Source organism: Polyodon spathula, chromosome 5 (genome assembly GCF_017654505.1).
Source record: "Polyodon spathula isolate WHYD16114869_AA chromosome 5, ASM1765450v1, whole genome shotgun sequence".
Lineage (NCBI taxonomy): Eukaryota > Metazoa > Chordata > Actinopteri > Acipenseriformes > Polyodontidae > Polyodon > Polyodon spathula.
The window spans coordinates 16,961,110-16,985,123 of NC_054538.1; the positions used below are offsets into that span (position 1 = coordinate 16,961,110).

At 38.3% G+C, this 24,014-nt stretch overlaps 1 protein-coding gene across 1 annotated transcript in view; it reads left to right on the top strand.

Moving 5' to 3' along the window:
- The first annotated feature begins 1,051 nt into the window (after nucleotides 1–1,051).
- si:ch73-242m19.1 overlaps nucleotides 1,052–24,014 on the top strand; it is a 46,270-nt gene continuing 23,307 nt past the window's right edge. Inside the window, exons 1-22 of the mRNA XM_041249903.1 lie at nucleotides 1,052–1,247; nucleotides 1,865–2,038; nucleotides 2,650–2,722; nucleotides 3,134–3,244; nucleotides 3,873–3,986; nucleotides 4,627–4,821; nucleotides 5,188–5,356; nucleotides 5,762–5,851; nucleotides 6,716–6,873; nucleotides 8,738–8,890; nucleotides 9,224–9,325; nucleotides 9,779–9,937; nucleotides 10,400–10,506; nucleotides 10,854–10,989; nucleotides 11,173–11,376; nucleotides 14,494–14,686; nucleotides 15,264–15,415; nucleotides 17,059–17,259; nucleotides 17,649–17,770; nucleotides 17,981–18,209; nucleotides 18,646–18,848; nucleotides 19,060–19,215. Coding sequence (XP_041105837.1) covers nucleotides 1,902–2,038; nucleotides 2,650–2,722; nucleotides 3,134–3,244; nucleotides 3,873–3,986; nucleotides 4,627–4,821; nucleotides 5,188–5,356; nucleotides 5,762–5,851; nucleotides 6,716–6,873; nucleotides 8,738–8,890; nucleotides 9,224–9,325; nucleotides 9,779–9,937; nucleotides 10,400–10,506; nucleotides 10,854–10,989; nucleotides 11,173–11,376; nucleotides 14,494–14,686; nucleotides 15,264–15,415; nucleotides 17,059–17,259; nucleotides 17,649–17,770; nucleotides 17,981–18,209; nucleotides 18,646–18,848; nucleotides 19,060–19,215 — 3,164 coding nt within the window. The 5' untranslated portion in view covers nucleotides 1,052–1,247; nucleotides 1,865–1,901. The remainder of the gene's footprint in view (nucleotides 1,248–1,864; nucleotides 2,039–2,649; nucleotides 2,723–3,133; nucleotides 3,245–3,872; nucleotides 3,987–4,626; nucleotides 4,822–5,187; nucleotides 5,357–5,761; nucleotides 5,852–6,715; nucleotides 6,874–8,737; nucleotides 8,891–9,223; nucleotides 9,326–9,778; nucleotides 9,938–10,399; nucleotides 10,507–10,853; nucleotides 10,990–11,172; nucleotides 11,377–14,493; nucleotides 14,687–15,263; nucleotides 15,416–17,058; nucleotides 17,260–17,648; nucleotides 17,771–17,980; nucleotides 18,210–18,645; nucleotides 18,849–19,059; nucleotides 19,216–24,014) is intronic.

Genomic DNA, 24,014 nt, shown 5'->3' on the forward strand with positions numbered 1-24,014 from the left:
GGGCCGAGCTCGGGCTAAAGGAGAGCTGTTGGCCTTGGCACCATTAACGGTGTCGGGCAGCTGCATTTCCCAGCGATGGCGGCATGCTGGTTGGAAGTGCCAGGCAGGGTTGCAAGATGGCCCAGGGAGGGCCGAGTTATAGCGGCCGGGTGCTATATAAGCAGTTTCATAAATTGGTAAAGATTGTTGAGTTAATTCTTAAATCAAGGTTCTGCCTATAAGAAAAAAGTACTGGAGTGATTTTTCCAGCGTGTTCTGGCTCGACTACAGCGATGTTCCTGATTTCCATGTTAGAATGTGATAGCTGAACTTGCAGAGAGACTGGGGTGTGTTTCTGTTAGCATGAAAGTAGCAAAAGCTTTGAACACATACATATATGTATGCCTGAATAGTGAGCAATTGATCCCTGTGTGTAGGTCTACAATTAATACACAGAATGGATCGACAGTACTTGAAAACAAAAGCTTATTAATGCCTACCGATTTTGCCAGAAGTTTCCCAGAATGCAGAAACAAAACAATCAAACATAAAACAGGTTATACTATTTAATGTATGGTACCATATATAATGTTCAGACACTGTTAAACTCTATCAAATACACCTTTTAACCTTGCCAAGTAACACTAAATCAGGATATATTTAGGACAGCTAGCACATAACCTATTTAGTGATGTACTTACATTACAGAAATTTAATTTAGAAACGTATGTCTGAGGTTCATTTTTTCTGTCACAAATATATAAATACACGTGAATTAATATGCCCTAATATATTTCCTTACGAAATTAACACTACATTTCAACAAATCTGCTGTTTTCGTGTTATACCATATTGTATGTTTTTGGAAGGAATGATATTCTCACAACACAGATGCACCGTATTTGACAAGGCTTAAAGCTTTTTTGGCAAATTCAATCCTCATGCGGGTTAATGATTAGGAGAAGCGAGATTTGTTTGGTGTGCATCATGTCACCATAGTTACTATTGAGGCAAGTCCACGCCTGGATTTGGAAGGAAGTAACATAATGGGCTTCTTGTATACAACGTAATACCACAGACAGAGACTATCATAAAGTACAGCATTAAAAAAAAAAAAACATAGAAGGTGCGGGTATATATTCCTGACTGGAAAAGTTATGTAAATTGCATTTGTTGATTTGAAATCGTGCGCCAGTCTCTAATTATATTCTGCAGGAGGTGGACAGAGTTGGAGCTGAACTGAGAGAACTGAAGTTTATCTAACACAGGTTCGTAACCTTACACTTCGTTTTGTCGAATAACTAAGCAAAAACGACATTACTATTAAGTAGTAAGCAGTTTGTACTTCTTACACGTTTTAAAGTCATGAAACGTGTAAATACGTTAATTTTATTTTACATGAACTATTGAAATACGTTGTAGAATAATGTTTAATAAAACCAAAAAAGTGTCTTTTTTTTAACCTAAATTAAGTGTTGTAATGTACTTTGCAAAAATGAAGACGGGTGACCATTATAACGTAAACACTTTAATACATTTTTAAAGTTACCAAGAACAAGGTATTTACTGTTCATGAAAAGTGAGAGTCAATCACATGGGCTACAGACATGGGTGTGGTAGCAGGGATTCCCCTTATAGCTCTGAAAGTGCACCTCAAACCTGGACCTGAACACCAGCTGATATTCAGTCATGGGCCTCTCCCATGTGAATTATGCAGAACTGTTTGGTGATTTGGATTTTTTAGGTTGAGACCATGATGCTTATTCCACTTGTACTAGGCTGCATTCCAGAACAATCCTGGTCTGTGAAAGGTATGAGATGCCAGTGAATTAACCTGGTGTAATAGCTTGCCAACCCTTATCAATGTAATATTAATTATTTACAGTTCCTGCTTGTTGGTCTGAGAGGTGCATTTATTTGAAATGGTAGAGGATTACAAGATCTCCTCCATTGAGAAGCTCCAGTTAATGGAGAAGGAACTGGCAGTGCAGCTGTTGGAACTGAAGACAGAGATTGAAGAAAATGGAGTTTTACAAGGAACACCTGCAAGGTCCTACAGGTAATGTAGTAGTGACATAGCAGCTGTGGTTTCCACTAATACTAGCATCACTACAAATGAAATTATTATTATTATGCACAAATTGTGAATCTGAACCATTATACAATGAATCAGCGGAATTAAGTATTCTGGAAATAATAACAGTAAACCAAAAAAAAAAAAAAAAAAATTGCAGTATTTATGACAAACTTTTTTTTTTTAATAATATCACTAAATGGAATAATTTTTGTTTTGTTTGTTGGTGAATTCAGTGTTTAAAAAATACCATTAGGATGCAATTGTAGCTCAGGTGCAACCGGAATAAACTCTATGTACATCACCAAGACTTTTAGCTTTATCATCAACGGCAGCACTCCTGATTTCAAACAATGTCCTCACATGGCCTTAGTACTGGTTACCATAGTACCATAGTCGGGTCCTTCTTGAAAAACAAGCTGGCTGCCATTACGGTAATTTGGTAAGTGGGATACAGTTTTATAGCGTGGGGAAGCTACCTAGACTGCATGGCTGTTTTGTGGTATATAATATTTGCAAAGGGAATAAGAACAGGGTATGCAGTTTCTTTACACCATGTATTTAGATTTCCTAATCACATAGTTTTTCTATTTCAGCTCTGTGCCTATTCCAAAAGATATCTCCTACTTCAGGAAAGAGAGGGAGCTAATCTTGAAAAAAGGCTTGCAGGTAAATCATGTGTGGAATGAAGTTTGTTTATACAAAAGAAAACATATTTGACTGTACTTGGTAGGTAAGGATGGCACTGAGGGAGAAGGCCGGCGTTCAGGTCTTTCAGTCTAAAGAAACCGTCATCCATTCACTTACAGTGCGTTCGCTGTTATTGTCGCTTTATAATGTTATGTTGCGTAGTTTGTAAGAAAGGTTTTCAACTGAGGTTTGTTGTGGAAATATATTGTTGCCATTGTCGTATGTTTTTGAGTGTTTAATCCGTTGATGTTGTGTTGTTAACCCCATGAGGGTACCCCAAAATCCCCTGCTCTGCTCATTTCCGAGCGTGGTGCGGACAGTCAATCAGAGTGTTTTGATTTTCTGACAGCTATGAGCGGATTAGATTTCACTATTAAGCTGGTGTTGCAGGTAGCTGAAGCCAGTCCAGTAGCTGCTCAGGCTGATGTGATGGAGAGGGAGCTGGAGAGCTGTCTGAGGAAGGAGTACACACCGGAGAGCCTCCCGCTGCTGCTCCACCAGGTAACCAGCAGGGGGCAGCCTATAATCTTTCTCATGACATTGTAAAACAGCTTCACCAGCAGTATTTATATAGTACTGTCGTTTACAATGCAAGGGGAGCTAACAGCATTTAACAGAATCAGTGTCCTGTTGAGCTTTAATCAAACAGTAAAAAAAAAAAAATGTCTTTCATCAGACAATAATACGTTATAGTGTTAATTGAATTAGCACTGGTATTTGAGGGGGTTAGCTTTTCCTATACATTTTGTAAAACCCCATCTAGCTAATGCATTTTTACTGATACTGCATGTTGTGCTAATGTCACATAACTATAACTAATGTGTTTTTCAAAGAATGTTTTTATGCAGATGGTTTCACAGAGCACAATTAGCACTAATCAATAAAACTACAAAAAACTGAACTAAGGGCAAGTGATAAATAAAGTACCAGTAAGTAAAATGATTATCAAGGTCATTGTCAATATTCAGAACTTTCTGAACTCATGAACCACATTCCCTGACTGATGGGCTGTGATTGTAACGGGATTGTTTCTGGTATCCTCCCCAGTTTTATGGCTACTTGCACTGAAAGGTTCAATTGTTATGTTAAGTCTTTGGCCCCTAACCTTTCTTTTTGTGCATCTTTTTAGTTCTACACAGATCGGATTTCCCAGCTGGTGCAGTTTAAATATCTGTGCATGTTGAGGTGGAGAAGGTTTTGTCAGCACTCTGGTATAATGGAACAGCTCTATCCTCTGTACAAGGTACTGCAAGCAACCTGTTCACATCTCTGCTTGTCTAACAATGATAGTGATTAATGCAAAACAGCATCCATGCTACCTTATATCTAATTAAATAGTTCTTAAATAGTTTGTAGTTTGAATTAGTTGTCAAAAAGCTGTATTAAACTTACAGAGGAACATACTCAAGGCTGGCCCTGGTTACTGGTCTGCAGTGCTGAGTGAATTGTTTATCAAGATCCATTTTACAGGTCTACAGTGTTGAAAGGGTTTCGTTTTGAGAGGCAAATCAGCCTTTCAAGCTTATTCGTTTTCACTTTGTAATTCAATTAAACCATCTGAACCTCCCTGCACTTGTCTTTTGGTTTCATCCTCCACTTCACCAAGCAGACATTCTCATTTTTCAGGGGAAAGCTAGAACTATCCCAAAATCTCAACCAACAGCACATATCTCTGATGCATATATACATCTCAACAGTCAATTAAGTTTTTTATGCTGTTTTTTTTATCAAATAACACTTTTTTATATGCTGTTGTAAAAAAAAAAAAAAAAAAAAAGACCCACTTATTTAGTCAAGTGTGAGTTCCGGGTGCTGTATTTAAATAGGAAGCCTTTCTCAAGCTGAAAAAATCATTTTAATCCTTTTCCTTTAACTGTTCCAAGAAACAAATGGAGTATATCATGAAGGAGTATGACGACACCGTGCAGAGAGCTCGGAGACTGTCAGTTGCCAGGGAGAGTTTTCTGACAGAAAAAGGGCTGTCGGTTAATGCTGTGACCCAAGAAGACTTGGTGATCTACCTGCAGTGGCTGGTGTGTCATCTTCAGTCTGTCAGGACCATCCACAACTACCTCCGGGTGAGACTTTAATACCAGGCACTGTAGACTAGGGTTATATTGAGGATATATTGACGCAGAATTAGCATACCAACTCCCCTGCCTGCAACATTCTTTCAGATACACTTCAAAATAAAGGAACAACAACAACATTGTACTTACACTGCCTGTAATATGCACTACATGCACTTAGCACACAGTTAACAAATGCTATGTAGCCCTTTATTGCTTTTTCTTGTTGTGAGTTTCAGAAGGTGACACTGATAAATGGTAAACCTGATTTGAAACTAAATTCAGAGTCGATCAACATACTTTTTACTCATGCATAGCGTTGTGGAAAGAGAAATCAGGACTAAGTTTGAGCTTGATTATTGAGCAAATGTCCAGGTGCTGCAGTACCTGCCTGTGTCTGAGAGGATGGAAGTGAGCAACACAAGAAGCTCTGATGGAGTTCAGGACCCTGGTGACACAATCAGCCTTAGTGACTCCCTGTCCTCCTTCCCGCGCTTTCAAGCACGCCCCAGCACAGCAGTGTCCAGCCTGTCCAGCTCAGCAGGTAACAGGAGCAAAACCACAGTGCAGTGTGTCAGGAAACGTGTTCATGGTTTAAGGCCTAACAACAAGAACATTGTCTATAGCAACTAATGCAAAATGTTTTTCTTTCTTTGTATTTTTGTTTATTAACCTGGAATAGTCCATTATTGACTATAAACGTCTGTTTTCAACAATAAATCAGAGCCTACATTGGATCAGTCGTGCATAACTATTAAACACACAAGTGCTAAAATCGTTAGTGACATTGAAGACACTGGGAAAGACTCTAAATCTTTGTCATTGAGTTTATGAAGTTTCTTTTACTATTTCTAAATCTGCATTGAATCAAGTAATCTGTTTGTTCTTTAAGCTTTGACTCACTTTCCTATGGGGCACATTAAAAGTTAAATACTGCATCTTTTGTCAGGAAAACCTCTCTCATCATCCCCACTCCAAAGTGGACTTCACATTATGGCTTCTTCCATGAGCAGTCACACAGTTATCACAAACTTTGATGGTAAGACTGTATTGTTAATCTGATTTGTTTTGCAAAAAACAAGACCCTAGTAGTAGCTGTTTGTACACAGAGAAGCTTTTACTAGTCTTACTATTAAAAGTCTTACTAATAGTCAAATGCTAATATATTTTGCACTTAATTTCCTTGTCTTGATTTCTCCTATTAATCTGGGTCTTGACACCTCAGTATCAGGATTAATTGATTGTTCTATATAACTGTCTTGTACCAGTTTTCATCTTGCTTGCAGAATCCATGGTGCAATAATGTAATCTTTGGCTACTTACCTTTTCATTTGTCTGTTTTTTTTTTTTTTTTAGGCTAGAAAAATCTTGTGACCTGTCAAGTCCTGAAAAATATAGCGTTACACACCCGCATGTGTTGCTACAACAGTATAAATAATGTACCTGTCATTTTTCTTTTCATTGTTAACATCCTGACAAAATGGCCACTCTAGTGCACTGATATTGTAAGGATTATTGCCCACATTGTCAAACAGGTAACCGCAATAATTATCCATGATGTGGTGCGGAACAGAAAAACCAGAGCACTTGTTTTTAACTTTTTATTTATTCCTTAATTGCTCTTCCTGCAGTGATTCAGAGAACAGATCTCAAACCCCAGTGCTCTGTAGCAGCCATTTTGAAAAGAGCTTTGAAACAGACCTTTAAAGATAAAAGTGTAAAAAGTTGTCAGGATGTTAACAATGAAAAGAAAAATTACATGTATGTTATTTAAGTAGGTGTAGCAACACGTGGGGACATATAATGTTATGTTTTTTGGAACCCCGCTACTTACTCTATCAAGGCTTGTGGGTTTTTTCATGGTTAAAAAAAAAAAACCTGTTCTTGCATGTTGTTTCTTTAGGACTGTATAGAAGTAAGGCCACTGGATTACTGCCAGTCCAGCAACTGGAACTGAAAGAGTTTAAACCCCAGCTCCAGTACCTGATTTCACACTTTGATATTGACTACAACACAGAAGACCTCAGAAACACTGCAAATGAGATGGAACTATTTACTCTGGTAGAGTTATTTACTGTATTTTTGACAATTTGCTACTAAATCTGACTCCTCAGGCAATGTAACCCATATATATATATATATATATATATATATATATATATATATATATATATATATATATATATATATATATATACAGTTTGCAAAAGTATTCAGACCCCTGACCAATTCTGTCATATTACTGAATTACAAATGGTACATTGAAATTTTGTTCTGTTCGATATTTTATTTTAAAACACTTAAACTCAAAATCAATTATTGTAAGGTGACATTGGTTTTATGTTGGGAAATATTTTTAAGAAAAATAAAAAACTGAAATATCTTGCTTGCATAAGTATTCAACCCCCACACTTCAATATTTGGTAGAACCACCTTTCGCTGCAATAACAGCTTTAAGTTTTTTGGGGTAAGTATGTACCAGCTTTGCACACAGTGTCGGAGTGATTTTGGCCCATTCTTCTTGGCAGATTTGCTCCAGGTTGTTCAGGTTGGTTGGACGACGCTTGTGGACCGCAATTTTCAAATAGTGCCACAGATTCTCAATGGGATTGAGATCAGGACTTTGACTGGGCCACTGTAGGACATTCACCTTTTTGTTCTTGAGCCACTCCAATGTTGCTTTGGCCTTGTGCTTGGGATCATTGTCCTGCTGAAAGGTGAATTTCCTCCCAAGCTTCAGTTTTTTAGCAGACTGAAGCAGATTCTCTTGCAGTATTTTCCTGTATTTTGCTCCATCCATTTTTCCTTCAATTGTAACAAGATGCCCAGTCCCTGCTGATGAGAAGCATCCCCACAGCATGATGCTGCCACCACCATACTTCACTGTAGGGATGGTGTGTCTTGAGGCATGGGCAGTGTTAGGTTTGCGCCACACATAGCGCTTTGAGTTTTGGCCAAAAAGCTCTATCTTGGTCTCATCTGACCACAAAACCTTTTCCCACATCGCAGCTGGGTCACTCTCATGCTTTCTGGCAAACTCCAGAAGTGCTTTCAGATGGTACTTTTTGAGTAATGGCTTCTTTCTTGCCACCCTCCCATACAGGCCAGTGTTATGCAGAGCTCTTGATATGGTTGACTGGTGCACCATTACTCCACTCCCAGCCACCGAACTCTGTAGCTCCTTCAAAGTGATTGTTGGCCTCTCTGTGGCTTCTCTCACAAGTCTCCTTCTTGTTTGAGCGCTGAGTTTTGAGGGACGGCCTTTTCTTGGCAGTGCCTGGGTGGTGTGATGCAGCTTCCACTTCCTGATTATTGATCCAACTGTGCTCACTGGGATATCCAAACACTTGGATATTATTTTGTACCCTTTCCCTAATCTATGCATTTGTATTACTTTATCTCTAACTTCTGTAGAATGCTCTTTGGTCTTCATTTTCCTTCAGATTCACAGCCTTACCAATGATCCTTCAACAGTGGGGTTTTTATCCAGAAAATGTGACAGCAACTTTAATGGTTCACAGGTGGAGGCCAATGGTAAGGTAATTGTGTCCTCGTTAGGGCAATTTCTTTCATCGGTGCAAACTGGGAGCTTCCACAGCACAGGGGTTGAATACTTATGCAAGCAAGATATTTCAGTTTTTTATTTTTCTTAAAAATATTTCCCAACATAAAACCAATGTCACCTTACAATAATTGATTTTGAGTTTAAGTGTTTTAAAATAAAATATCGAACAGAACGAAATTTCAATGTACCATTTGTAATTCAGTAATATGACAGAATTGGTCAGGGGTCTGAATACTTTTGCAAGGCACTGTATATATATATATATATATATATATATATATATATATATATATATATATATATATATGTGTGTGTGTGTGTATGTGTGTGTGTGTGTGTGTGTGTGTGTGTGTCTTCCAGGTTGCTCGTAAATTCAGGATTATCTTTAAGAAACAACAAACTATGAAAACCTTCCCGATTTACGGTGCCACAGAGTCAGGGACAGATCAGTGGGGAATGAAGAAACCCAGCATGGCAGTAAAGAAACAAGCTAACTGGATTCCATTTATAAAGGTACAGCTCCACACTAACACATTGGGGTCATTCTAAGGAGAGCTTTAAGTTATGTAAATTCATTTGTCGTTTGTCATCTTGGACAGGTTTTGGCTGCTTAAACTGCAAAAACAGTTAGATTATAAGAGCAGCCATATTACTAACTATGACGTACTACATTATTATTTAACACCAGAAAACATAGAACTACACCATATGCTCAGGATGACATCTATACACAGCATAAGATATACTGGAATTTTAACAAATCATTAACAGGGATTGGCTGATTTCTCATACGTGATTTTGAATCCAATCTTTATATATGTACATTTCTTTGCATTGTGGTAACAGATAACAGCCAAGCATGATCCCTGGCAGCAAAAAATGATAACAAAACTAAAGCAGGACAGATCTGTGGATGAACTGCTACGCTTGCATTCCAAGTTTTTCCAGGTAACATAATATCATCCTGGCACCTGTAAGGTGTCATAATATAATAGATATGTGATTTGTAAATTCACGTTAAGAGTGCAGTACATAACAGTTTGTTTTTGGGAACTCTTATGCTGACGCACACTAACTCCAGTATGATATATTATTGCCTATAATATAATTAGCCCTAGTACACATTGGCCCATTGAATTAGCTGTTACCATATGACAAAATATTTATTAGCTTGCTACACTATCTAAATGGATGTGCATCCATCTCCAGTACAGCATGGGCAAGTGTGGAAGATTACGGCGATTGCTGTTGTACTTCTGTTTTGTTTGGCTGGGGTTTAAATCTGATGTAATTATCCTTTATATTTATGTTAGAATGTCATGAGACATTCCAGTCTGAACTACCCAATCACAGGCTATGTTATGCTATGCTATTACACTACCTGTGTTTGTTGGGTCCAAGGTGTCTGATCCAGACAGGTTGATGGAGGCCCTTAAAGAACATGCAGCCACCGTTTTTGAGCCTGAGCCCATCCAGCCCTTATCAGTGACATCACATCCCACTGGACAGCACACCAATCAGATCTGGAAGAGAATATACAGCTCTCCAGACTTGTTTCAGGTAAGTGCATGTTGACACTACTGAGTAAAAAAGATTAGTCAGATGATCTGCTATATATATGATTGTCTTATACTGTTAGCGTTACTGTCTTTTATTGCTCCTGTTCAGGTCACATTTCATTTTAAGACCACCCCTGTATTCAGAGTTAAGGCCACCATACGCAGCCCCAAATGTGCCAAGCCCTCTTAAATTACACCTCTAATGATACTAACAAACCCTCTGAAAACTTGGATGAGACATGATGTTACTCATTTGTAGGTTTGATTTAAATAACAATTTGAGTGAAGCACAAATATATAACATTGGCTAAACTAAGAACTTGTTAAATAATCAAATCCTGTGGTTTATAAGAAATGCGCCTGAGGCTGTAGAACCTCGACTATTTTTAATAGTGAGGTTTCATTGTTTTCTGATGACAATGTGATAGTGTACCTGCTTAGGATTTGTATTTCTTTTTAACAGGCACCTATACCTGAAGAAAGCAGTCTATCTGAGTTAAACGAACAGGAATCAGAGAGTGTTAACCAGAGCAAACGCCCTGGCTCTCAGAAAAAGAAAAAAGAAGAGGGGTATAAGAAATGAATAAAATCTTTGAGAAACAGCTTAAGATTAATTTCACAATATCTGTGGTTTAGTAACTTTTTATGTGCATTTTTCCTTACTGCAAAAAAACGGTAACCCTAACTTAAAACCTTTGCTTACACTAGCCCTAACCTTAACCGTAACCATAACTGTAACCCTTTGCTTAGCCTAACCCTAACCCCTAGTCTTTTGCTTACCATAACCGTATCCCTGAACCCTAACTCTTTGCTTACCCTAATCGTTTCCTGACCTCTTCGCATCAGGGTTTTTGGAGTAAATCAAGCCCAATATACAGTATTTAACACCGAAAAAGTGACGGTCTATTTCTCTGTAGCTATTGCTACATGGACACCATGCAGCTTCTGGGGTTAGATGATGGCAAAGAGGAGAACATCAAAGACCCAGTCATGATGAGAGGTGCCTACCTGTCCTTCCTCTACCTGCGTCACCTGCGAATCAGAGAGCTGCAGGTAAAACACACACAGGGATCACAATGCAAAAAGGAGCTTCTACCATGTTTCTGCCACACCATGGGAATGGTTCATTCACAACTTAACTACTATTAATCAAAGGAGAGATAACCAAGGTTTACTTTTTATTTCTTTGAAAGCATTGTGTTACAGTTGTATCATCTGATTATGTTTCTCTCTAAGCGCATATGTCTGGGATTTCTGAACTACTTTCGCTCTGTGGAGAGGACCCTGACCTTCAGCATTGCAGGCCTCAGCCTAGATGGGGTGAAGCTGACCAAAACAGCTGAGGATTCCTGCTGGGTGAACGCGGCTAGAGGGGGCTCTGGTACTGCTGGGGGGCTGGGCTCTCACCAGTATCTCTACAACACACCTGCTGACTACAAGGTAACAAAATACTGCAACTTGGATCCATTTTCCAATATTGTAGTAAAGTTAAATGGTCAAAGATCATGTACTAGTAATGCACATACCATACCACACATCTTTAAATAAGAACATAAGAACATAAGAAAGTTTACAAACGAGAGGAGGCCATTCGGCCCATTTTGGTTGTTAGTAGCTTATTGATCCAAGAATCTCATTAAGCAGTTTCTTGAAGGATGCAAGGGTGTCAGCATCAACAACATTACTGAGTTGGTTCCAAACCCTCACAATTCTCTGTGTAAAAAAGTGCCTCCTATTTTCTGTTCTGAATGCCCCTGTCTAATCTTCATTTGTGACCCCTGGTCCTTGTTTCTTTTATCAGGTCGTAAAAGTCCCTTGGGTTGACATTGTCAATAACTTTCAGAATTTTGAATGCTTGAATCAGGTCGCCGCGTAGTCGTCTTTGTTCAAGACTGAATAGATTCAGTTCTTTTAGCCTGTCTGCATATGACATGCCTTTTAAACCCAGAATAATTCTTGCTCTTCTTTGCACTCTTTCTAAAGCAGCAAATTCCTTTTTGTAGTAGAATTGAACACAATATTCAAGATGAGGTCTTACTAATGCATTGTACAGTTTTAACATTATTTCCCTTGATTTAAATTCAACACTTTTCACAATGTATCCGAGCATCTTGTTGGCCTTTTTTATAGCTTCCCCACATTGTCTAGATGAAGACATTTCTGAGTCAACATAAACTCCTAGGTCTTTTTCATAGATTCCTTCTTGAATTTCAGTATCTCCCATATGATATTTATAAAGCACATTTTTATTGCCTGCGTGCACTACCTTACACTTTTCTCTCATGTGTCTGCCCAGTTCTGAATCTTGTCTAGATTATTTTGAATGACCTTTGAAAATGAAATAGTAAAAATGCACTGAAATTTGGTTTACTGGTTTGATTTTTTGACCATAGAAATGAAAAAGTTCCCATTACAGTTCAACTATAGTGACAAAAATGTTATGCAATATCTTAATTGTTACGCGTTAAGACATGAGCATTAGACATTCGAGGTAACACTGTTGAATGCAAAAGTTTAAAAATTGGTCTTTTACAATTAAATATACACTTGTTGAAATTGTTTGGTCTTTTACAATTATATATTATATATATATTATAGGTTTTTAACAATTTATCAAATATATAAAATTATATATAATATATATATATATATATATATATATATATTAAGGTACCAGGGAGGGGGTTAAAATCCTTCCCTGCTAAAAACCTTGTGAGAATGCACATTTGGGTGTTATGGGGTTTAATTGTAATTGTTTTAATGATTTAGTTAATCCTCGGCACCTGATCGTAATTATAAATTAGAGACAGGTGCAGGGTATTTGGGGGAGGCAGCCAGACTGATCGGGGCTGCTGAGTGAAGAGCCCGACTGCGTGTGTGTCCAGTCGTATTGAAGAGAGTGCTGAGAGAAGCCCGTTTTGGTGTTTGTCAGGTAAACGGCTTAGCCGTCCTGTGGTTTAGTGAGGAACCAGTCTATGTTTAGTCAGAGCTCCAAGAGGGAGCTAGGTGTTTGTTTTGTTTTCATTTCTGTGTTTATTAAAAAAGTGCGCGTCAGCGCCGTAAAAAATCAATTTTTGTGTCCTGGGTCTATCTTAAAGGGGCAACGAACTCCGTGAGTGCGAGGATCGTTTTTACAATATATATATATATATATATATATATATATATCTATATATATATATATATATATATATATATATATATATATATATATATATATATATATATATATGTATATTATTATATATATATATATATATATATATATATATATATATATCTAAATGATATGATTGGCAAAGTTTTATCCCAATATAACTACACTGCGCAATCTTGAACAGAAAAATAACTTTTTATTTTGTAAAAGAATCTTTTTTGGAAAAGCTGTTTCATGAAAGCAATAAAAAAATCCAGGTCATCCGTACTTTCCAAGCATAAAGTGATGTAAAACTAAATCACAGTTTTTAAGGCATTAGTTGAAAAAGTGTCACCTGGCAGTGAGTTGATAACCTTAGAAAGTCTCCTTCTTACTGCGCTTATAGTGAACGTTACAGTGGATAAAAAAAAAATATATAAAATACAATTGGTTTCTAAAATTTAAGAAACAAATGACATTTTAGCCTAACCGTAGAGTCAGTATTCCTATATTAACAGAAATTCTGGCTGCTGAGAGGAACTCAGAGAGGTTTTTTCCTCAAAGAAGACAAGCCTCCATTATAAACTCCTATCTGTTATTAACCACAGTACTATTCGTAGCAGATGACATGATCTGAGTGCTGGTTTTAATTGGAGGAGCCCAGAGAGTTTTTTTAGGGAAGCCTCTGTTGTAAACTCCTATTTGCTTTTAACCACTGTTCTAGCAGTGGCAGCGCTGTATTTTTTCACAGCTTAGTTCACATCTATGGGACAGTAAATACTGTACTAATCAATGACACAATTGGTCCAAATGTGTTTTATTTTTCACCAGAACTAGCCAAACTAGCCATGCTTTGAATTGACAAAAGCAACTAATCTTGTACCTACAACTGCAAAGTCAACCAATCACAGCCTGTCAACTCAACTGGAGCGCAGGCAGCATCTTTCAACAACAACAAACTGAGACAGTTCAGTAATATTGCTCTATTCAGATATTTAGCACTGCACAGATATACTATAAGCAGCTCTGACAAGTAACAAAGTAATTTGTTAAATAAAGTTATTTTTCTCTCTAATTATGTGTGTGATCCTTTATGAAAATGTTTTGAAAATGAGGCTCGGGATGCATAACTCCAGTCGCGGTCAGCTTTGGCTGTGTTTAACAGCCAAATTGGGGTAAAACGTTAAGAAGATATGAAAAGTGTTGTAGGTCAGAATACAATAATAAGATTCTGCTGCTGCTGCTGGGAGCTTAAGGGGTCCTCTTGGCCTCTGCCTTTTTTTCTGCCTCCTCACTTTTTTTGGCCACTGGTCTGTTAAAAGTTCCATCTGTGCCCAGAGATTTGACAATGAAATCTGACAGCAGATGCCGTTCTGTTATTTGTAGGTTTCGCTTGATCCTTTACTATGTTTGGGCTGCAGGTCCACAGCGCTGAGTTCATGGAATTCCCTGAGGTTGAAAACTATGATGATTTCTACACCACAGAGGACAGCTATATCCACACACAGGACCAGAGAGGAGTGTATATCATGTATGACGAGGCTATCAGGGACCTGCAAGAGCTGGAGAATGTGCTTCTTCTTGTGGCTTCTCAGTACATCAAGAAAGACAAAGGTAACGCAGAAACCCTGACCTGCTCCTTGGAGTGCAGGGACAACCATTGCTTTAAAACTACCAAGTAAAGCTCTGGTTCACCACTGGAGGGCGCATTATATGAATCTCAGCAGTTGGGTAATGTAAAAAAAGCTGTTATTAATTGTCTAATTATGATTAATGATTGGGGGTAATAAGTTTCTCATAATTCTCATTCTGGGGATGCATAGATTTTTGTCTGTTGACTGCCAAACTTACATTATTACTTCCATCTAGAGAACTGGTTATCCAGTGAGATGAATCTGGGGGTATATGGAGGCGCCCTCTCTGTCTGTCTGTTCCTATTTCATTCTTACATTTTCACAATATACAAATGTAAATTTTTATAAATGCAGGCCACGGTGATGTACTTTTTCATGTTACATATACCTCTAATTTTGTATTTGTAGCTGTGGTGGGGAATGCATGCTATGTACATGCTTGTTAAATGATCACCCAGAACCTATATATTTTGTACAGGCTATGAGCTTATGTGCAGGTCTGTATGGTGTGATTTCATCTATTATTAAAGAGGGTTCTTTTGTTTTGTTTCTCTAAGGTCACAAAGCCAGCAGACACTCCCATTCTTCAGCTTGCCTACAGACCCCTGGAATAAACCTGCATGCCTGGGCACACATGGATGTTGATCGCTTTGCAGTTTTGCTTGAGCTGTGGACCTGTGAAGCTGCTTTTCTTAAAAATAAACAGCAGGTATGGATTTTTCAGTGAGTTTGTTGGCTCGCAGGGGATTTCAATATCTCTGCCTTTTATGAAAAATAAGTCCTGCAGTGGTGTGTACTTGCCATTCAAGCCACTGTTATCAACTGTTATCTCTTTATCTATTCAAGTCTATAGCATGTCTTGGTTCTGGAAGACAGTGGTCTTCTATAACAGGTGGTTTTTTTACTATAGATGATCTTAAATGTCATTGTGTGAGTGATTGTAACAATGCCTGCAGAGCACGTTGTTCATTAGCTTCCAGCTGGTTACCAAAAAAAAAAAAAAAAAAAACATTTAAGAAAAAATAAATGAAGCGTCTTGTCCCAAAAAAAAACCCCAAAATACTGTCCAAAAACTAAGGTGGCTTGTCGAGGTCATCGGAAAAAAAATGTAATATTTCTTTGTTATGTCGAGTTGACAAGATAATTTATCTTTAAAGAAAAGGCTTGTAACCAGGAGGTCCCCAGTATGTGACCATGAGCAAGTCACTTAACCTCCTTGTGCTTCGTCTTTCGGGTGAGACGTTGCTGTAAGAGACTCTGCAGCTGATGCATAGTTCATGCACCCTAGTCTCTGTACGTCACTTTGGATAAAGGTGTCTGCTAAGTAAACAAATAATAATAATAAAAATAATAATTTATCTCAGATAAATTATGTCAGAAAAATTGAATTACACATGCGTTTTCTCGAGATCCTGAGATAACTTATCTTGTGATCTCGACATAAAAGGTTTTTTTTTTTTAGTTTTTTTCCCAGATAGCCTCAACAAGTTTCCTATAATATTAGATTTTTTGGTGTACTGTAGCATTTATATTATATATATATATATATATATATATATATATAGTAAACGATCCTTTGCACTCGCATGGTTCATTGCCCCTTTAAAATAGACCCAGGACACAGAAAATTGATTTTTTTTACGGCGCTGACACGCACTTTTTAATAAACACAAAACCAAATAAACAAAACAAACACCTAGCTCTCTTTGGAGCACTGACTAAACATCAATAGTTCCCTGACTAATCCACAGGATGGCTAAGCCGTTTACCTGTCACCAACCAAAACTTACACAGCTCTCACACAATACCTTCTTCTGATACGACTGCACTCACACTCGCACTCTCACTCTCACTCTCACTCTCACACACACACACACACACACACACACACACACACACACACACACACACACACACACACACACACACACACACACACACACACACACACACACACACACAGGCTCTTCACTCAGCAGCCTCTAGCAGACTGGCTGCCTCTCTTAAATACCCTGCACCTGGCTGTAATTTGCAATTACCACCAGGTGCAGGGGATTAACTAAACAATAAAACAATTAAAACAATTAAACACCCATAGCCCGTTCACCCAAAAGTGCATATTCACATGGTTTTAGCAGGGAGGAATTTTAATCGAGCTAGTAAGATATTCAGGAGGGGGGGTCTATATATATATATATATATATATATATATATATATATATATATATATATATATATATATATATATATATATATGTATATAGATAGATAGATAGATATGGGTTGTGAGCTTCAAACATGGATTGTAAGAGTTTTTTGTGCACCTCAGTAAATATGAACCATTTTTCCTAGCTCCTGGATTGTTATTTTGAGGCCTACCAGCATGTGTTGGATCACGAGGAAAGGTTTGCGTTGGCACAAGTCATAACAGACATCATGCACAAGAGACCCCGGCTTGAGATCAGCAGCCAGTACTTTGTCACGGCCTACGAAGAGGAGTGCATCTGTCTGCAGTACCACCAGCAGCTCGTCAAGGACATCCTCAACAAGCAGGTTTGCACAATCTTTAGCACACGTTTTTGAGAGCAGGGATATAATAAGATGCATATGTACCGGTACATATGTCACGCTTACAATTGTAATTAAATCTATAATACCGAGCAAAATATGCATATTGAACATTAGTAGTTTTACCACTAGTATAGTACTGTGTATGGGAATTTTATAGTAGAGTTTGTATGGTAGTTTACAGTTAGAGATCCCAATTTCAGCCTCTACCAGTACACCCCAATTGAGCGCTTGATACTGATATCACTTAAAATCTTTTTAACCGACAGCTATGCCGGTATATGTGATTCATCCTAATGAACTATAAGCACAATTATAACTTCTGCACAATTTGTTTCGTTCAGCTGGTGACAGGCTTTATTGTTTTTAAACAGATAGATGAGCAGCGGCAGTACGTCCAAAGAGTTTGGAGGGATGGTCAGAAAGGAAATGTATATGAATTTGGCCTACCTCCAAACTATACCCCCAAGCAACTCATTGCCATCAATAGCAGCAGGTAAGAAAAGTGTCTTCCAAATGACAACATGATAGCAGTTTAAATTGTGTGGGAATTTAAATAGAGGTTCATAATACCCTCTCTCGAATATAAAAACACCACAACAAAAGTGCTGAACTGACTGATGCACTGATGTCAGGAGAAGCAGTTTTCTTGTTCTGGTTGATGATAAGTTCGGTTCCAGTCTTGTCTCTCTCTCTCTTATTGCAGCTCTGCTCTGAGGAATGTGTTTCTGCTGGAGTTCCACCCATCCCTCGGCCTGGCTCCCAGGATCCCCCAGGCACTGAACCAGGCTTACAACGAGCTCTGCCAGCTTCACAGGCCCCGGTCTGTCCAAGAGAGTGTCGCCCTGGAGAAGCAGCTCCTGCAGCTGGCTGTGGAGAAGTGGCAGGCTCTGGAGCTGCTCGGAGCCTCCTACAGCATGCCAGTACAAAAGGATGTAGGCACAAGTACAATTTGAAATGTTTTAGAAATAATATTCCTGGAATAATGCAATTGGGAATTATCAACCAGTTGAAGCCATTAGTGTTTATACTTGACAAGTCCCATGAAATCAAGTAAAAAAGGGGTTTGCTTCAAGACATATATGCAACTTACTACTGTTAAAGAGACTTACAAGAGTTTCTTAATATGACAAGTACTGGCTTAAATTGATATGATGTGTATCTAAACGTGAAAGGCCTCACATTCCTTAAAAAAAAAAAAAAAAAAAAAAAAAAAAAAATTCTTATTGGTTTAGTGTTCTTGAACTCAAAACTTGTGTAGAGTAGACCAGGCAGTAACCTGGCCTATCACTCTGAAATGTGCGATAGATTTGGACAGTTAACAAACTTTTCCTGCTGTCTCTTTGTTTTTTCTTGTTTTTACTTTTCTAGCTATTTTCAGGTATCTTTTTTGAAGACCCTTTCTTTGTGAGAGATGTTGGGTTTTCAGCACTGGAGTTTGCTGAGGAGGGTGAAAAGAAACAGGGCAGAGAAAAGCAAGCCTTCATTGTGGAGACCTTCTCCAGACTTCTGGAACTCATCACACTCCGCCATCGCTTGATTGAGTGTGCCTCAGAGACTGCACAATTAGCTCAGTGGGTATCCTCTAATAATTGAAGGCTCAGTTTCAAATTACAGCTAAAGATGGCAATAAGGGGGCGCCAATATCATTAGATGCTCTCATTGTTCCTTATCCAACAGTAATTTCGACAATGTAATAATGTAAAATACAAGAAAAGCCTGCCAAGCCCATCTGCAGCAGCTCCACTACCTGTAATTGTTCACACTTTACTGATGTCTCTCCAGGTTGTACAGGACCTTCTCTGCAGAGATGGGCTTCAATGAGTTCCACTTGTACCTGCGGGCTGTGCAGTTTGAGTTCGCAGCTCACAGGGAGAAGGCAGACCAGCCGCCCCCTGTGTTCATCACTGCCCTGTTGGAGGATGACAGCCAGGTGGACAGGTATTCAAAATGGCCTACAGGATGTGGTTTATTAAAGATTATTAGAGATTTTAAGAGATTATTGGAGTGTAAGTAATACCGAACATCATATTCTCGCTATTCACGATTTCTCAGAACTGTATAATGTCAACCAAGAAATGGAACGGAAAAACACCTGAAATTAAAGTTTATAAGAGCTAAAATATACAGATATAATTTTAGATAGAAATCCGTCTAGTCTAAGAGTTCGTCTTGTTTTAGAGCATATTTGAAGATGTAATATTTAACATTAATCCCTCAATATCCTAGGTAATTGTAACAAGGTGATGTGTTACGTGTGTGGGTAGTCACTGGAAAATACTGAGTCAGACACAGAGCATTAACAAATATGATATTTCTTATAGAATTATATTCACCATTCTATTTTTCAGTGTTTTCAAATATATCAAAAGAACTATGATCGGAGAAGATCACGTGACCCTATCACTGAGATGGTTGCTTGCTGATAGAGCACCTGCTACCACTTTGCAATTTTAATTTATAATCCAACAATTTATGCTCCATATATTATTTTTTAATTATCATCTATATAAAAATGGTCTACTTAATATTTTTAAATGGCTACTTTACGCAGGGGACCCATTGCTTCCCCTCACCTTCACACTGGAGGGAAAGGGTGTGAAGAGGTCACGATGATTGGGACATCTGCTTGGCAGTGGTTTCACGCACTTTCCGTGTATCAGTTATGAAAGCAATTGACGTGGCTTTGTGGCCTGTGATTCAAAACGTAACCGAAACAGCTATTATCCTCAGCACTCTTAAACAAGAGGTGTTTGATATTGCTTTCTGCATGAGGCAGCTAACTGCCAGGCAGGATATCACCAGAGCTGAGCTTCGACAACAAAATCAATGCAACACTCATATTGATGCTATGGAAGATAAGATGTCAGACCTTGAGGACAGAAGTCGTCGCTGTAACGACAAACTGGTGGGGCTTCCTGAAGGGGCTGAAGGCGATGACCCCATATACTTTCTTCAGCAGAAGATTCCACATTGGTATCTGACCCTGAAACCCTCCAAAAATCACCCTTTCCTGCAGTTAAATATAGCACATTGAGTATATGCAGGTGGAACTCGGGATTCCAATGAATCACTCACCATAATATTTCAATGCCTTTGGTATACTGATCTTGAAAAACCGCTTGAAAAACCGCTTTGATCATTGTGCAGGGATGAAAGCTGTCTTTTTATGTGGATTAAGGCCCTTACACACCAGATGCAACGCGAAGAGCGACACTACAGAGCAACGCGAGAAAATCAATATAATCTATTCTTTTCAATAGCGCCCTTCACACCAAAGGCGACACGACAAGTGGTGTTACCGCGACACAAATTCCAACACAAGCGATGAAAAACAATAGATCTGGTCCAATTTTTGCAAATTCGTCATGGAACAACTACACAACTGAGCAGTCAGAGAACAGCTTCATGTCGTGGTTTGAAATCAAGCCCTGTTTCACTTTCACTCAAAATGGAGGCGAAGATCATACTGCAGTATCTAATTTTCCTGACCTTTTTGACAAGACTCAAAGAAGTTATAAAAGCACCAAAGACAAAAACGTAATGATCTGGGTGTGCCTGGTTTGTATAACTTCATACATGATTAAATGCATATTACATAATATATTACCATTGTCATCAGGCCTGTAATAATAATAATGATGATGATAATAATAATAGTGTAATAACAGCAGTAATAATGAGAGCACTTCCACTTCTCGATCAGCCATTTTTTATTGCGTTTATTTGTTAATAATCATACTTTCTGAAAGATCTGGCAAACTTCCAGCTATCGTGTCGTTACTGTGATGGCTTCTGGTGTGCATTGTGTTTTCGCAGCGAATTTGTCATGTCGCCCCAGTAAAAATCGTGTCGTGTCTGGTGTGAAGGCCTTCTACTATCACCGCCGCATTGAGGGCGGCTTTTGGTGAAGTGAGAGCGAAGCTTCGCTCCCGAGGATGGACAACTTCTTGATGTATCCAGCTGTACTGACAGCCAATTATGGAGTGGAGCATCTGTCTTTCATACTTCTGAATAGGTCAATTCCTTCTTCACTCAGAGTTTTCAAGATACAACGGGGTCTATTGCTCTATGACTCACAATGACCCGTCAGGTGTGCATATTTCCACTTGTTGTTTCTTGTCACTGATTTAGTCATTATGCAAGGTCCTCAAACGGATATCTACACCACAGAGGGTATAACCCTATTAAGAGTACTACTGTATCTTATTATTAGTAATATGGATACATGGCTTTGTTAATTTCCATGATCTCTGTTAATATCTGTGGCATTAATGTGGTGGCAATCTGTACTCAAATTAGTTCCCTAAACATTGAATATTAGATTATATTCATGTTATTTATAGTTGTTCAATTTGTAGTTCATTTTTCTTCAGGGTAGTCTGGTTCACAATGATAATTGTTGGATTGGCTGGGGGGGTGGGGAGTGAGGCTGGAGAGGTTGAAGAAGGGAAGAGGATACTGGGATTTGCGGGTAGATAAGGAGAGGAATCAACGAGTGAGTGAGTACATATGTTAACTGTGGCTTGAGATTTATGATATGCAGTGTGCTCCCTCTGGCTCGCTTCTTTATTATCCTAAATTTTTATAACCAGGCTCCCCAAAGCAGTTCACTTCGGTGATCCAATCTCTTCCTGGTAAAACAGGAAGTTAATCCCTGACCGGAATCAGTCCTTTCATTGTTTTACAGAATTTGAATGACACAAGCAATGTCCCACCTGCAGGAGAGATAATTCATTAAAACAGTAATCTTTATAGAACAAAAGTTCATTTTGATCTAACTTTAGTTATATTGATCATAAAAAGATAGCAGGAAAATTATTTAAGAACATAAGAACATAAGAAAGTTTACAAACGAGAGGAGGCCATTCGGCCCATCTTGCTCGTTTGGTTGTTAGTAGCTTATTGATCCCAAAATCTCATCAAGCAGCTTCTTGAAGGATCCCAGGGTGTCAGCTTCAACAACATTACTGGGGAGTTGATTCCAGACCCTCACAATTCTCTGTGTAAAAAAGTGTCTCCTATTTTCTGTTCTGAATGCCCCTTTTTCTAAACTCCATTTGTGACCCCTGGTCCTTGTTTCTTTTTTCAGGCTGAAAAAGTCCCTTGGGTCGACACTGTCAATACCTTTTAGAATTTTGAATGCTTGAATTAGGTCGCCACGTAGTCTTCTTTGTTCAAGACTGAACAGATTCAATTCTTTTAGCCTGTCTGCATATGACATGCCTTTTAAGCCCGGAATAATTCTGGTCGCTCTTCTTTGCACTCTTTCTAGAGCAGCAATATCTTTTTTATAGCGAGGTGACCAGAACTGAACACAATATTCAAGATGAGGTCTTACTAGTGCATTGTACAGTTTTAACATTACTTCCCTTGATTTAAATTCAACACTTTTCACAATGTATCCGAGCATCTTGTTAGCCTTTTTTATAGCTTCCCCACATTGTCTAGATGAAGACATTTCTGAGTCAACAAAAACTCCTAGGACTTTTTCATAGATTCCTTCTCCAATTTCAATATCTCCCATATGATATTTATAATGTACATTTTTATTTCCTGCATGCAGTACCTTACACTTTTCTCTATTAAATGTCATTTGCCATGTGTCTGCCCAGTTCTGAATCTTGTCTAGATCATTTTGAATGACCTTTGCTGCTGCAACAGTGTTTGCCACTCCTCCTACTTTTGTGTCGTCTGCAAATTTAACAAGTTTGCTTACTATACCAGAATCTAAATCATTAATGTAGATTAGGAATAGCAGAGGACCTAATACTGATCCCTGTGGTACACCGCTGGTTACCACACTCCATTCTGAGGTTTTTCCTCTAATCAGTACTTTCTGTTTTCTACATGTTAACCACTCCCTAATCCATGTACATGTGTTTCCTTGAATCCCAACTGCGTTCAGTTTGAGAATTAATCTTTTGTGCGGGACTTTGTCAAAAGCTTTCTGGAAATCTAAATAAACCATGTCATATGCTTTGCAATTATCCATTATCGATGTTGCATCCTCAAAAAAATCAAGCAAGTTAGTTAGGCACGATCTCCCTTTCCTAAAACCATGTTGACTGTCTCCCAGGACCCTGTTACCATATAGGTAATTTTCCATTTTGGATCTTATTATAGTTTCCATAAGTTTGCATATAATAGAAGTCAGGCTTACTGGTCTGTAGTTACCTGGTTCAGTTTTGTTTCCCTTTTTGTGGATCGGTATTACGTTTGCAATTTTCCAGTCTGTCGGTACCACCCCTGTGTCAAGAGACTGCTGCATGATCTTGGTTAGCGGTTTGTAAATTACTTCTTTCATTTCTTTGAGTACTACTGGGAGGATCTCATCCGGCCCAGGGGATTTGTTTATTTTAAGAGCTCCTAGTCCCTTTAACACTTCTGCCTCAGTTATGCTAAAGTTATTTAAAACTGGATAGGAACTGGATGACATGTGGGGCATGTTGTCAGTATCTTCCTTTGTAAAAACTTGTGAAAAGTAATCATTTAACATATTTGCTATTTTTTTTTTCTTCCTCTACGATTTTGCCATTTGTATCTCTTAAACATTTAATCTCCTCTTTGAATGTTCTCTTGCTGTTGTAATATTGGAAAAACATTTTGGAATTGGTTTTAGCTCCCTTAGCAATGTTTATTTCTATTTCTCTCTTGGCCTTTCTAACTTCCTTTTTGACTTGCGTTTGCAGTTCTGTGTACTCTTTCTGCGTACTTTCTTTTTGGTCCTTTTTTAATGC